This window comes from Lichenostomus cassidix, chromosome 5 (assembly GCF_008360975.1).
Source record: "Lichenostomus cassidix isolate B80296 chromosome 5, HeHo_3.0, whole genome shotgun sequence".
NCBI classification, from domain to species: Eukaryota; Metazoa; Chordata; class Aves; order Passeriformes; family Meliphagidae; genus Lichenostomus; species Lichenostomus cassidix.
The window spans coordinates 33,964,335-33,978,405 of NC_139486.1; the positions used below are offsets into that span (position 1 = coordinate 33,964,335).

The following is a 14,071-nucleotide window of genomic DNA, read 5'->3' on the forward strand; positions in this document are numbered from 1 at the left end:
TACAGGAGTTGGAGAAGGAGAAATAACCTTTCTTTGGATGGGGGGGGAAGGTGAGGGAAGAAAAGACAATGACATCAAAGGTAGTCTTCTGTAAGACCTTCTTGCTCTGAAGCATGTGTTTGTGGTTAATCTGGGTTGGGACTTCCAAAAAGATGCTGAATTATAATAAAAGTGGTTGGTGATAGAGTGATAGAGAAATGAAATGCCTGCTCTTTGTTTTATTAAACAGGTGCAGTGCCATACCTACACTGGATACTGCTGGTGTGTGACACCTGATGGCAAGCCTATTAGCGGCTCTTCTGTACAGAACAAAACTCCTGTATGTTCAGGTACTGTGGGAGTGGCTTCAACAAATTCTAATTTTATAACCGAAGAGGGCTGGGGTGAATGCATCCTGTTGAGAGAGCCTGATCTTTTCAGGTGACTTTGCCAGTTTGCCCCACTTAACACTGCAGTTTGGACTCTGCTATGTCCACCCTGCAATTAGGATACAAACACTTCTGCAAGGCTCAGTGAGAAAAACCACTAGGGTAACAACCTGTGGCAGCCAGGTCAAGAGTCATTGCTACTGTGCACACTAAAACCAAAGATTTGTTGAACAGATGGGATAACTTTTTTCCATGATCTGTTTTTTAAAGAAATGGTTCTTGGGCTGTATTTTGTGGGACATGGAGTAGTTTTTTGTCCAGAGTGATTTCAGTTAATTAGTGAAGGTGGTTCTGTGTGAAACAGTCAGTTTCTGGGGTCCTACTGTTATAATGAATTTGGGTTTTTTGACCATGTTGCTTAGTTTAGGATCCCTGTGTTTGTGTCACGGGGTGAGCAGCACTGGGCTTGCACTACAGCTCACAAGAAGGAGGTCCAGACCAGGCTGTTAGTCGTGTTTACTAAGTGATGTGTTTCTGGGCGCTGAGCCTGACATTACTTTGTTGCTCTGTGGTTTATTGAGACCAAATCCACAATTTTCTTTAAAACAGAGTAATGCTGTTTTTCTTTCTTCTCTGACCATTCAATATGAGCCCATGGCTCAAGCGGATTGAGACTGGGCTCTAGATTTTCATTTAGCCCTGATCAGTAGTGTTCTGGCTTTGTGAGCTGTGGTGAACCGTGCTGCTGTGACAACACCGCAGTAGACACAGGCAGGGGTGGGAAGCTGTTCTGTACTTTGGGGAGGATTGTAGGACAGCACTAGAATTGTGCTGCCCTTGTCACTTTTTTCTCCCCCCCCAAGAAAAAAATAAATTAAAGAAGAAAGAAAAGGCAGTAAGTGTAGGAATGTGTTTTTAACTTGGTCAGTGATGCTACCTAAGCACTGCTGCTGCATCTGGCTTCATGCCCTACCATCTGCACCTCAGGGGTTTTTATTGTATTTCTCCTCTCACCCCTTGCAGCATTTGCCCTTTAGGTGGGAGCATGACAGCAGTCAAACCATTGGGTTTTTGAATTTTTCTCACCTTATCCAGTGTCCTCTTGGCTATATGGTGTTCTGTGGTAATAAGCAAACGTAAGTGACTTGCATAAGTGTTTGAGTTGAGTGGGAGAGCTGTCTGAGAACCAGTGAGCTTTTGTACCTTGAGGAGATGCTTGGTTTTTCACAGGCATATGGAAAGAAAAAATTATTAATATCCTATTTTCGTGTAAGGTAAAATGCTACAGTAATTTGACTTAAACCTTTAGAATATGACTTTATGGCACCATTTCCAGCTTATCACTTTGGTAGGGCATGTTTTAGAGTTTTACTGATCTATTCAGTTAGTCTTGCACTGTTTACAAAATTGTGTTGCAGAAAAGTAAGATCATGTTGTATTGTAGGACGCAGATGTAAGGCATATAATGACTAATACTGAGTTTGTGCTTACTACTTGTAATTCAACAGTAGATGTGTGATGAACTGATCTGCAAGTGAAAGTGCCCAGGCAATAGAGGTTACTTTCAGAGTTTGTCTTGATCAGATTCTTGGGCCTGTCAGAGCTGCTTTCTTTAGAGCTGACTTTTGATCCATGTTTCCTGAATGTTCAGTAATCACTGGAACTCTTTAGTAATGGCGCATGGAAGAATCAGTTTCCTGTGAATAAAATTATTTAAAAAAAAGCTTGTCATAGATTTTTATACACTTTGGTAATGGATTTATTTGAAAAGCTTTTATTACCCATTCAAGTTTTAGTAGAAAACTGTGATGAAGCACTAAAGCAGAGTGCAGAAACAAGCAGACTCATATATACTGTGTGAAGATCTAAGTTGTAGTAAACAAACCAAGATATGTTCTATGCAAGTACATGTTGGATCTTATTCAGTGTCCCATTTCAAACAGCTGGGGATGTTCAGGGGTTGGTTGAAATCCATTTTCTGCAAATTGTCCCACTTAATCCCTTTCCTTTAGAATGCGCTTGCATTCCCTGCACACTCTCCCCATCTGTTCTTGATTTGTTCTTCCTGACATTTGCAAATGACAGAAGTGACTCTTATTGATCTTTCCTTCTTGCCCTTGGATTTATTCCAGGTTTCTTACTAGCATGCTGCTCTGTTGAGGTCTTTCAAATCACTAGCTTCAGCTACTAAAGATTTCTTGTTTACCCTCATCCCAGTTTAACATCTTAATGCATAAAACTTCCTTGTGCTTTTCACATTGGTTGAAGCCACAGGCTCTCTGAGTCCTAAGTGGAGCTGTTGTCAAGTAAAATAGATGTTTCATGGGTTGAGATATTGACTGTATTAATGTGACATCATATGCTCTGTGTGATTGTGAAACATCTAAATGGATGTCTTTTTCTTTTTTCATCTTTTTTTTCTCCCCTTTAGGTTCTGTAACTGATAAACCATCAAGCCAGGGTAATTCAGGAAGGAAAGGTGAGTGGAGTCCTGTGCTTCAATAATTTGTTTTGTAATAGCAGCTGCCCAGCTAAGTCCCTCAAGATAGCTCAGACTGTGGGTTCCTAACCAGCTCAGGGTGCGGGGGTGGATGTGCCATTAGAGCTTCCCTTCAGGCGGAGGAATAAGATGACTGTTCTGCTCCCTGTGGAGTAGAAAAGGGTGCGCTCTGCTCTGCGCTCCTCAGCTGAATTGAAGAACAAGAAAGCCAAGCTTCCCAAAGGAGTGGCTGGCCCAGAATAACTTCTGCTTGTTCACCTTGAAGTAACATACTGAGCATTTCTTAGTAAAATCCCTAGAGACCGGGAAGGCTGTCAACATGACTAGTACTCCAGGAAACAGGAGTGCCAATGTCATGGTTGTGGCTTTGTGTGCATTGAAAGGTGGGGTTTTTCTAACAGCACATAAAAACCCTCTGGCCAGCTGGAGCTGTGCTTGGAAACCTCACAGGCATTGATTCTTCTTCTTTATACTCCTGTCTTCACTCCTTGCCTTTCCTGAGAAATGTGTTAGATGGATCACTGTTTTTCTTCTGTCAGTGTTCATAGCTCTTCCCTAATGTCCTCTGGTTTGCATTCACTGAAATTGTTTTGGGAGGGTTGACCACTGAAGTATACATTGAGGAACAGTCAAATTTGTCTTTAGGCCTTTTCCGTACCCTAATCTTCAGCCTTTCTTCCCTCTAGCCCCAAATCAGAGTCAACTTTTGAATTTATCTTCTTACTCCAGGAAAACAATGTTGAATGCATCCTCACTTCCATGGTGAGAATGAATGTTCTTTTCTGGGAGAAGTTCCTGTTTTGATAACTGAAGCAAGATTTTTAGTGCTAACGCTCTAAACCAGTTATTCCTGACACAACCCAGGAAAATACTGATTTTGATGCCAATACTTTCATTTGAGGAACATCTTCCATGCTGGGAATGTCAATCAAGTCCTGAAGGCACTTGATAGGGATTAGATTGCTGTGTTCAGAGCAGTGATATGTTTTGAGCATATCTGCTCTCTAGTCTATTGCTTGTGTTTAATAGTTTAGGAAAAGGTAAGGAGAAGAATGAAAGGGAAAATCACTTAGTTGAGACTGAATGCTAAAGCCTGTTTCTTATTTTAGGTGAGGATATGTGTCTTTAAACCTGTAATTATGCATTAATGTATAATTGGCACCTGAACACATCCTTATAATTCTGTTAATGCAGTCATTGCCAGTCTAACTTGAAGTACAAGCAAATCAAATAGCTCTTGAAATCGGCAGTATTTTTGAGTTATTTGTAGGCTTTTTACCTGGATAGTCCTGGTCTGTTGTTCTAGAATTGAAAGCAGGTGACACTGGATTTCATAAGAAACAGGAGCAAAAGGGGAAAACATCTGAACTTGTTTTTTCTTCTTCGCTTCCTTTATTAACTCAGAGGTTGGAACATGCAAAAAGAACTGTAAATGGTATGAATTAATTCAAAATTTGTAATATAAATTGATTCTCCATGGTGCTGCCTGTGGCATCCTGTTTCAAGGATGGTATGCTAGGTCATGTGTCTGCAGAAACATCCTGTGCAGTAGCTGTGCATGTTTCCCAAAGGGGAAACATTTCCCTTTGGGCCAGCGTGCTTCAAGCAGTCATGTAAACTTTGTCTCCTCCTGTTCTGAATCTGTTCATATCTGCTGGAAACCCACACACAAGCAAGTCTAGCCCTATTCCATCATGTCAGAAGAATACTTATGAGCTGCTATTAAATGGGTCTTTTAAAGTCAAGAGGGCTTTTAGAAGCTGTAATAATTTGGTTTAAAATTTGATGGACATAGCATTACTTTTTCCTATAGTGATGAAAACGACTAATCTAAGAATGAATTAATCTTTCTTATCAGTGTTTTTTCTTAAGTTACCTTGATTGAAAATTTTAGTATCAGTTCCTGTTGTAAGGAAGCTGGAATCAAGAACAGCCTGGCTTTCTTGAAGCAAGGTGGTTGCTGCTGTTCTGACTTCTCTGAAGACTGTTGGCTAGCCAGCATGCGCATAAACATCTGTTCTTGCTGAGTATTCAGAGACTTTTTGCAAAGATTGCCCTTTGCAGGGTTACAAAACAGGCAGGATGAGGAGGGGTCCATGAGGAACTGAGTCAGTGATGACCTTTCTGTTGTAGAGGCACAACCTGGAAACTTCTGATATGTCTTTGGGCAACTGTCATCTGATTAGGGAGCTTTTGGAATTTTCCTGTTGCACAGTGGACTCCTCCATCTCTCTATTCCTGAGTGAGGGTCTTATAGTTAAAGAACATAATCTGGCACAGAATAGGTACTCTGAAGAAGAAAAAGAATAGCTAAGACTCTCAAAAGTGATTTCTTTTGTCTCATTCATACAGGAATGTAAAATATGAGCTAATAAACTTTGTGCCTTTCAAGTCTTCAGGGCAAAAGGGTGGAGGCTGCTCTGCCTTAGAAACAGAGTGGATGAGTAGGCTTATGCTGCTGGGTAATAATTGAGCATATTTACTAGCATATTATCTCTCCTTGGAAGAGGCAAATTAATGTTGGAAGGAGAAAAAGGCTGGTTATTGGTAATAACTCTTTCTTCAAATTTTTTGCCCTCTTTTCCTTCCTGTTTAGCTCTAATTTCTGGGGCTCAGTAGGTATGATGGAGTACCAGAAGATGTGAAGTAACATACGATTCCACTCACAGGCGCTCTCACTACTGATGAGAAGAAAACAAAATGGCTTTATGTTCATGTGGCTTGGCATGTAGTTCCAGAAGTGGCTCTGTGGAGCTTTCTGCAGAGAACAAGCAAGCACGCTGGCAAGAGATACTTTTTATTTTCAAATTCCGTGCTCTGTTTACCCATATTTGCATTGCTGCTATTGCTGTGTGATGCAATGCCAGTTACTCATACAATTTGCCCCGTAAGGTAATTTAAATAAAATTAAATTGGCACCAAACGTAAAACTATGAAATAGACCATATTGATTTGTTCTGTGTCTGAGAAGCATTCAGCTGCTGGAAGGCAGAGCGGACCTGGGCCTGGGGAGATGGAGGCATTTCCATAAGGTGGAATGGAAACCCAGGCTCCCCAGAACATGATTGTTGTGTGCCTTTGCAGCTCAAACACTTACCACTGTCCTTTCTATGCTGATTCTGTCCTGCAAGTGAAGAACATGTTCCCAAGACCTTTGCCAATGAATGCAATTACTCTTCTGTGAGATCAGGATATCCAGAACCTGCAGACTTCTATTGCTGTCTCTTTTTTTTTTATTTTTTATTATGACTTGCTCTTTATGCAGTCCTTTCTCATAAGGAGCTTCTTGCATTAATTTGCTCCAGTTGCTGCTTAGTTTGAAAGTCTTGAGATACTTGGAAAATGCATGCTGTCCTCTAGAGGTCTGGATCTCTCCAGTCTCTCCCACTAGGATGTTAATGTTTTAAGAAGCAGTGAAAGGCATCCTTGGAGCCAACATTACTGGATTTCTTCCCTGCCTGAGGAATGCAGAACATTCCTTTCCAGCCAAAGGGAAATTGTGCCACACTTTGAGACAAAAGAAGTAAACATGAAACAAAATAAAGTTTTATTTTCTTTATCTGGGGAGTGCTGAGGCTTTATCTCTGATTTAGCATATTGCAATCAGGACTTTGGTCATTTACAGTCACCAAGAAGGTTTTAAAAGTAGGCTCGTCAGGAATCAGAGGCATGTAAAAGTCAGACATGTAACTGCTTAGCTCTGTAAAGTCACTTGGTCTTCCTTGTTAAAACTGGAAACGGAGTGAATTGAAAGTGTAAAGATTGGAAATGAGTGAAGAGGAATATATTGAAGTGGGGTTCATTAGTGGTAGTTTACTGTTCTGGACACTATGTTATACCATTTTTAAATCAACTGAATGAAGGAAATGGGAAAGGATGGTTGGTTCTATAATCAGGAATTTAATGATGATGCAGCTGCAGGGTAAATTTGGGCTGGAGTAACATTCAGTGTCAGTCATGAAGAGTCTTGAGTGGTATGAACTCCCTTTTTCTTTCATAAAGTCTCTTGCAGTGCAAAAAGTTCCAGGCCTGTTTTGACTTGTCTCCCTATTTCAAAAGCTGACAATAGCATCTGCTATGCCCTGAACGGTTGGTGAAATGTAAGCTCTGGTAGCCCCACAGAAAGCAAAGCCCAGGTTGAGCTTGTTGTACACTTAGCATCTTTACATGTAGACATGACTCTTGTATAGAGCTGCAAAAAGCTTCCCTCAATTAGTTTTGCAGCCTGCAAGAAAACACTGAAGCAGTCTGAGAAAACTAAGATGAGCAACTTGAAATTCCTGCCAATTAAACATGTAGAATTAGGTTCCTTTTTGTGGGTTTAACTGTCAGAAATAAGTTTAAAGGCAGGCTTTGTTGGCAGGAAAATTCTGGGCTGCAATTATGGGCAAGTTGGCCTATTCTGTGGCTTTTTCCCTGCTGTTTTCCAAGAGTCTTACCTCTAGAAAATGCTAATGGCCCAGTTTTGCAGCCAATAGACTGAGCAATTTGAATCAGTAATGAGCCATTAGTGTGAGTCAGTAATTAGGCTGAGCGGTAAAGGGCGAACACTCTCCTCAGGCAAACCCAAGAGAAGGACTGCTTGTGCTGGTGTAAATAAATAGAGCCACTTGTACCTGGGGACCTGGAAGCTTTGCCTGCTGGTGGTAAGAAGTCAGGTGCAGCTGGCACTAATTCACCTGCCCTCAGCTCTCAGGGAGAGGAACACATGGCCTCCACAGGGGCTCGAATGTCTCACAGAAGGCAGATAATATCTTGACAAAAACATTTAGTTGAAATGTGACTAAAACACCAGACTGGCACTTTAGTCTTTACCTTCTCCAGGTCTTTCTGGATTCAAGTAGGTACTGATCAAATCTGAAGTACGATTGTGTTGTTACACAAATCGAGCTTCAACTGCCTCTCCAACCTCATAAATACTGAGAAAATGCTTTGATGTCTTTAGCAGTTTGTGAAGAATATAGGAAAGACAGATAAATACTATGTGGCCTTCATCAGTAAGATGAAGTAAATACAAGTTCACTGGGGCAGTATGAAGTCAAGTGATGGTTCTAGCTGATGAACATCATTTTAGGATTAACTTTTTGCAGAACATTACCAGGTATCAAGTCTGCAGTGCTACCCAAACAATTCATCTGGATCCCTTATGTAAAGTACATATTTGAAAATAAACAATACATACTAATTTGGAAATCTGGATGAAGGAGAATTTTCATGCAGATACCATTTTCTGAACTAAGTTCATCATGTAATATTCCTAGACCAGGGCTGATATGTTTGTCATGTCTTTTGTGGGCGAAATATACTTGTGTGCTTGAAATTTGCACAAACCATTTGATGCTTGTGGATAGAGCTGAGTGTGTAGTGTAGCTACGTGGAAAGTCAGACTGTGCAACGCATATGTAATAAGTTTGCTTCCTGAAAGCAACAAATTTGCTATGTGTGTGCGCTACAAGAGTGTCCAAGTCCTTCAGATGTGCAAAAGCTTGATTTGTCCTTCCACACACTGATGGTGACGGTTTCTCAGTCTCCCCTGTTAAAATCTGATGGAGTTAGGAAGCAGTCTATGGGAGAAACATGAATATGTGCTGCTTTCCATGAAACTGGGATAAAAACGCAGTTGACTGAGAAGTTATGGGGAGAGGTTAGTGCAACAAAAACTGTCCTGCAACAGCTCAAGTGGGCTGTGAGCAAAAATTTCTGTAGATGGAATTTGTGGCACATAAGATTTTGGTTAGCTCATGTTTATATTTCCAAGCAAACTTAGCAGTGGAATTGAAGTTTGCTTTTCTATTATAAAAAGAGTACTGTAAAAAATACTATTAACTTAATCAGTAGGTTTGCCAGTTTGTAAATAGAATTCTCTCTGGTTCCTATTGTTATCTCTATACTGTATATCATCTACAAAATTGTTTATTTAGTTCCAGTTAAATATAACTGTAGAAAGCCTGTCAATTTCACAGGTATGGTGGACTGTAGTTTGCCAATATTACAGATATTATAAGATAGCAAGAACCCATCTTTTAACTGGGAATTGTGATCAATTTTTGTGAGAACAGAGGAATGTAATTTTGCAATACTGTGTACATTGGATCACTTTTCCAGAGTAGAGCAGTATTCTAGAAAACACTTAGATATAACACATGAAGCAAACAGATTTTTGAAATCTTGAAGTCTAGAAGTAAAAAACCTCAAATTTGTTACATAAGCAGTACAACTAAAACCAAACCTTTTGGTTTCCCACATCACTGCCTTGTCTGAAATTGTTTGGTTTTCGTCAAGACTTTTTGTGGGCCTCAGAACATATGTATCAAATTTGAGACTGAAGAAAGTTTCATTGGCAAGTATAAAAAGAAGGCTAATTCTGTTTTAAAGTATATTTTGTTTGATACAATGCAAGAATTCTGCTTTCATCTATAAAGTAACAGTTCCAATTGGTAGCTTAGTCTATATAATATGACTTAATAAAATTGTAGTTTACAAGTGTTATTATAGCCATCTACAGACAACTCATGTCTGTAATGTCTTAAGGACAGCTGTAAATGTTTTTAAATTATTAACTCTCAGTATTGAGCAACCTGGTGAGTTGATCTAAGAAGTCAACTAACAATTGATTAAGCAACATCTGTTCAGGTATTATTAACTGTTCATGTCCTATATGTGGATTTCTGGTGTCAGATCATTTCAGCTTGCAGAGAAACAGAATAAATCTGGGCTCTGTGAGTTGGTTTTGTTGCTTAAATACTTTATGTAAGCTCAAAACCTTTTCTTTTTTTTAAAGGATTGTTGAAATTATTGTTCTCATGCTCTATAGAATCTAGGCATCTGAATGTTAGTGTTGCTTTCTTTCAAATCAGAGTAATGCACCAGGAAATGTGTGTTGTTGTGGTGCAGGTGTTTGGTCAAAGGGGCTGGAAGTACTTTCCTTTCAACTCCTTTGCCCCATGAGCTCTGTCAAAGTTTCTCTATAAGAGAGATAAACTATGAAACTGTGATGGGGTAGCTAGAATGTGTGCAGACCATGTGTGCTTGTAAATAAGGTAGGGAGAAGATAGAGAGGCAACCCTAATGTTTGTTCAAGTTCCTGAGAAGACTAGGGGAATTAAAGCTCTTTAAAACAGATCTAGCTGGAATAATAGCTTTCCTCTGTGTGCTCATCTGGGCTTTTGTTCTATGTTGACAGTAAGGGAGATGTACTGCAAAATGCTTTGATAAAGGCTAAGAATGGGAGAAGTCTTCCCCACAGACTGAATTTTTCTGGGCTGTGTCTTTTATTACATGTTCCTGTGCTCAGCTTGGTGCTCAGTTTCTGATGGGACCTTTAGGTGTTGCAGCAAAGCAGTTTGTGTAAGTGTAGCAACGTGGGTTTTAGGATTCCATGTGCTTCTTTGTCCCTCTGCTTTGTATACCATTGGTTCATTTTGGAATATGCTCTGCTGTACCCCGAAATCTATTGGTGTGTTCCCTATGCCTATCTTCCTTTCAGACACCCTGGGACTGGCTCTGGGGGAGACAGTCCCTCCCCTTCCTTTCCCTTTATAAGGCAATGTCCAGATCTGCTCAAGGTCTTCCATCTCTGGGCTGCTAGGATATGCTACCTGCCTTGTCTCCCTTCCCCCTTCTCCTTCCCTGCAACCCCCTTTTCCCCGTTACCCCAAATAAAGCTCTCTAGCAGAACAGAGATGGAGTCCAGTTCTTCCTTTGCCTCACGATATTCCTGCTTGAATTGACGTGGCTGGAAGACTCACGCCATGCCGCTGACCTCGGGGGCCGCCCGCCTCAGACCTGGTGGAATAACACGAACCAGAGACCCGGTCCGGGGGGGGCAGCCGGCCTGTGCCACCCTCCCGGACCGTGTTACATTATGTAAGGACTTGACAGGTTTCATCTTGACTGTTCAGCTGCTCACAAATATGCCATTAAATGAGGTGGTTCTTAAAATCAGTTGTCTCTGGTTCATTTTGAACAATCCATCTATAGATGTCTAGCAGTCTGTAACTTTGAGGATTGACCTTCACCTTAAAATAAAAATATTTTAATGTTGAGAATGTGTTGTCACTTACACCCTGTGTACAGTGAGATGCTTTGTTCTGTACATGTACATTTCCTTCTGAAGTACTTTAGATCCTTTGGAAGTCCTTCCAGCAGTACTCTTACCCTATCTGCTTCCCTCTGTTCTCCATTCCTTCCCTCATAGAGAAGAAGTGTTCCTTTGGTTTCATAATCAAATACAAAACCTCCTTTAGCCAAAATTCAGATCCTGGGGTGAAATAGCTGGAGCTATTTAGTTGGAGAGCAAAATTGTGCTTATTCACTAAAGCTCTGAAACTCCTTTTTAATGATCTGGGGAGGAAAAAACCTGTGGAAACAAGCAGTGGAAAACCATATATTCTTCACCCCCCCCCCCCCCACTATTTTTCTTAATTTTCACACATGCAATACAGATATAACAGTGAGGTATCCATTCTCTTTGCCTGCAAGGAAATGAAAAGGCGTATTGTAAGCCCAAGGCTAGTCTGGTTGTCAGCCAGGAATTAGTTTTCTAAAGGAGAAAGGGAGAGGGGCTGGCGAGAGAAGAGGCTGGAAATGAGGAGCTAGAAGGGGGAAGGTACACTCTGAGATAGGCTGACTGCACATGGCTAGAGGTGGAAGGGGTCTTGTGCTTCCTCGGTATGCAGGTGTTGGGAGAAAGGAAGGCAGCTTTACACAGGCATGTGTCTGGGGGAGCAGGGTCAAAAATTTAGACTATTTACTTAATCCCTTGGAAAGGCTTTTTTCTCTTCTGTTTTCCTTTTGTGTTTAACAGACTGCTTTACAGGGGACACGTGTGGTAATTAACACATGCAGCTGTAGGGCTTCAGCCATATGTCTGAATTTCAAATGGCCATTGATCTGGGAAATTTGCTGCCGTCTGCAACCCCCCACTTACAGGCCTTGAAGATGTGGGGGAATTTATAGTCTTTACGTTGAAGAGACCAGAGCTGGAAGGAGAGGAGTGAAAGGGAATGTGTGTGACATTGGGGAGAGAAGGAAGAGAGACTGGTATTCTAATCACACCCTTCATGCTCCTTGCCTCAGCTCACCATATATTTTCGGGTATCTTCTAAAGCGTTCCCAAAGCTAGGAATCTTGTTATTACTATGTAAAGCTTGCATAACAATTGTTAATTTTTTTTCCTTGTTCAGCAAAGCGGTTTAAGATCAGAATCCCAGTGTCCTGGTGGGCATTTCAGATGTGCTCCCTTTTCCACAGCTGTAGATATCTGGGCTCTTACACAGCCTAAAAGTGACAAGGTGGTAGTTGATTGTGGACTCTGAGCAGCCTTTCAGGAGAGGTAGTTGAGGAGGGGGCGTCTGTTGGGCTATGTGGAAACAGAGAGTACTTCACATCAAAGCAGAGGCTCCTGAGGAAAAAAAAAGTGATATATTGTAGGTAGAATAAAAACAGAGTAGCTAAACTAAACAATCATATGGTGGTTGTTGCTTTTGCCAGCAGTGATCAGGCAGCTGTTGACAGTGCTACAGAGCTTTTTGCAAACTTCGCTCAAAGTTTGGGGCAATGTCAAGTGCTAAAATCTTGCTATGAGATATGGTGCCTTAAGCAAAATATTTCTTTGTGTGGAAACTTTTTGCTCCCTGTTTTATTTCAAATGTCACTCAAGGCAGTGAGCCAAATGGAAGATGGTTCAAAATTAAGATACTGTGGCTTAAAATCCTGCAGTATCTATAATACTTGTGGTGTTTACAGGGTGAAATAAAAATATATTCTTCAACCAAGTATGAAGGCTATATAAAAGTTAAGCATCTCTTCCTTTACCTTCCCTCCTTCAACCTATTTTTAAACATTCTCAGTGCTACCTATTGCTGATTTCTTGATCTCATCACTCACTCTACAGTGTAAGTAATGCTGACACTTTGGAGGTGTTTCTGCTTTGATGAAAAAAAAATGCCACCAACAAACATATTCCTAATAGTCTATACTCCAACTTTTGCTGACTGTGACTTACCCAGCCTGTAAAATATTGCTGCTCTGTTTTTCTGTCTTGTGCCTCTTCTCTCCAGTTTCCTTGTGAAGCTTAGTGCCAGGGCTGTCTGGAGCAGCCATATATTACATGGCCTCTTCTAACTCACCTCCCTTTTCTCAGTTTGTTACTACAGACAGTACTACTCCTTGGAACAAGATGGCCTAACATCCTTTCTGTGGATTTGTATTAGCTTTTCCAAACAGTTTGGTTGTAGCCTACATTGATATGTGCTTGGATACATTTTTTGTTACACAGATACAGAGCCTGATTCTTCTTTATTCTGTGTTTATTTTATTACAGCTTATTTCCTTTCAGTTGTTAATCTCCTTGCAGAATAAGGTTATTTCAATTCTTCTTCTCATCTTTGTTACCTTGATCCTTTTCTGTGGAAAAAAAGGGAAGTGCTGGATTTACAGCTGTATAATTGTTGGGTTGTATTTACCACAGCAAAGCTTTTCTATGCCGTTTGTCCTGTGAAGGTGTCTGCTGGTCAAAATGAGCCTTGGAGGCTGTTTCGAAACTGAGTGCCATCCCTACAGGAGCTGCCATTGTTACTTGGCAAATATGTCATCATTCTTCAGTATGTGTTAGGTAGTCATGGTTTTTGGTGACAGGTAGTTTTTGGTGCTGTGTGTTGTGGCCAGCCCAAAAACCCTGATTCTTTTAGCTGTGTGTCCATTTTGCCTTCAATATGTGTCTGAGTAGGGGGATGATATTAGACTCTTGAAGGACAGCTTAAGTACACAGCTGAATGAAAAATATTCTTTGCTCCCATTGGGAGCCCCTTTCTGCAGCCTGTATGTGTTCTTTAATTTTGAAGGCACTCCAATAGCCTTCCCAGGTGTTGTAGCTGGGTTTTTAAACACTGAAATTGTTGCTGGTACATAAGGAGAAGAGTCACACTCCATGGTGGTCAAGATTCATTTCTTTAGCCATGCAGAACATTGCTGGCAGCTGTGAAACATCAGTCTGCAATGACAGGCAGGCTGAGATCCTGTCTGAAAACTTACCAGATGACTGAAACAGAGCCTGGAAGCTGAGATGGGACTCTGAGCTTCACTTGCCTTCTCCTTTCTCAACAAGTAATTGAGCTAGAGTGTTTTAACCATGCTTGTGTTGCTGGTGAGGATGGGCTCACAGCTTGTCTGCTGCTAAATACTACGGTCTGAAATTATCTTA

The 14,071-nt window shown here is 40.9% G+C and overlaps 1 protein-coding gene across 8 annotated transcripts in view; it reads left to right on the top strand.

Moving 5' to 3' along the window:
* SMOC1 (SPARC related modular calcium binding 1) overlaps positions 1-14,071 on the top strand; it is a 166,020-nt gene that overhangs the window by 94,097 nt on the left and 57,852 nt on the right. For all 8 annotated transcript variants that reach the window (XM_085062182.1, XM_085062184.1, XM_085062185.1 and 5 more), the window contains 2 exons: positions 230-329; positions 2,800-2,847. In XM_085062182.1, coding sequence (XP_084918308.1) covers positions 230-329; positions 2,800-2,847 — 148 coding nt within the window. The remainder of the gene's footprint in view (positions 1-229; positions 330-2,799; positions 2,848-14,071) is intronic.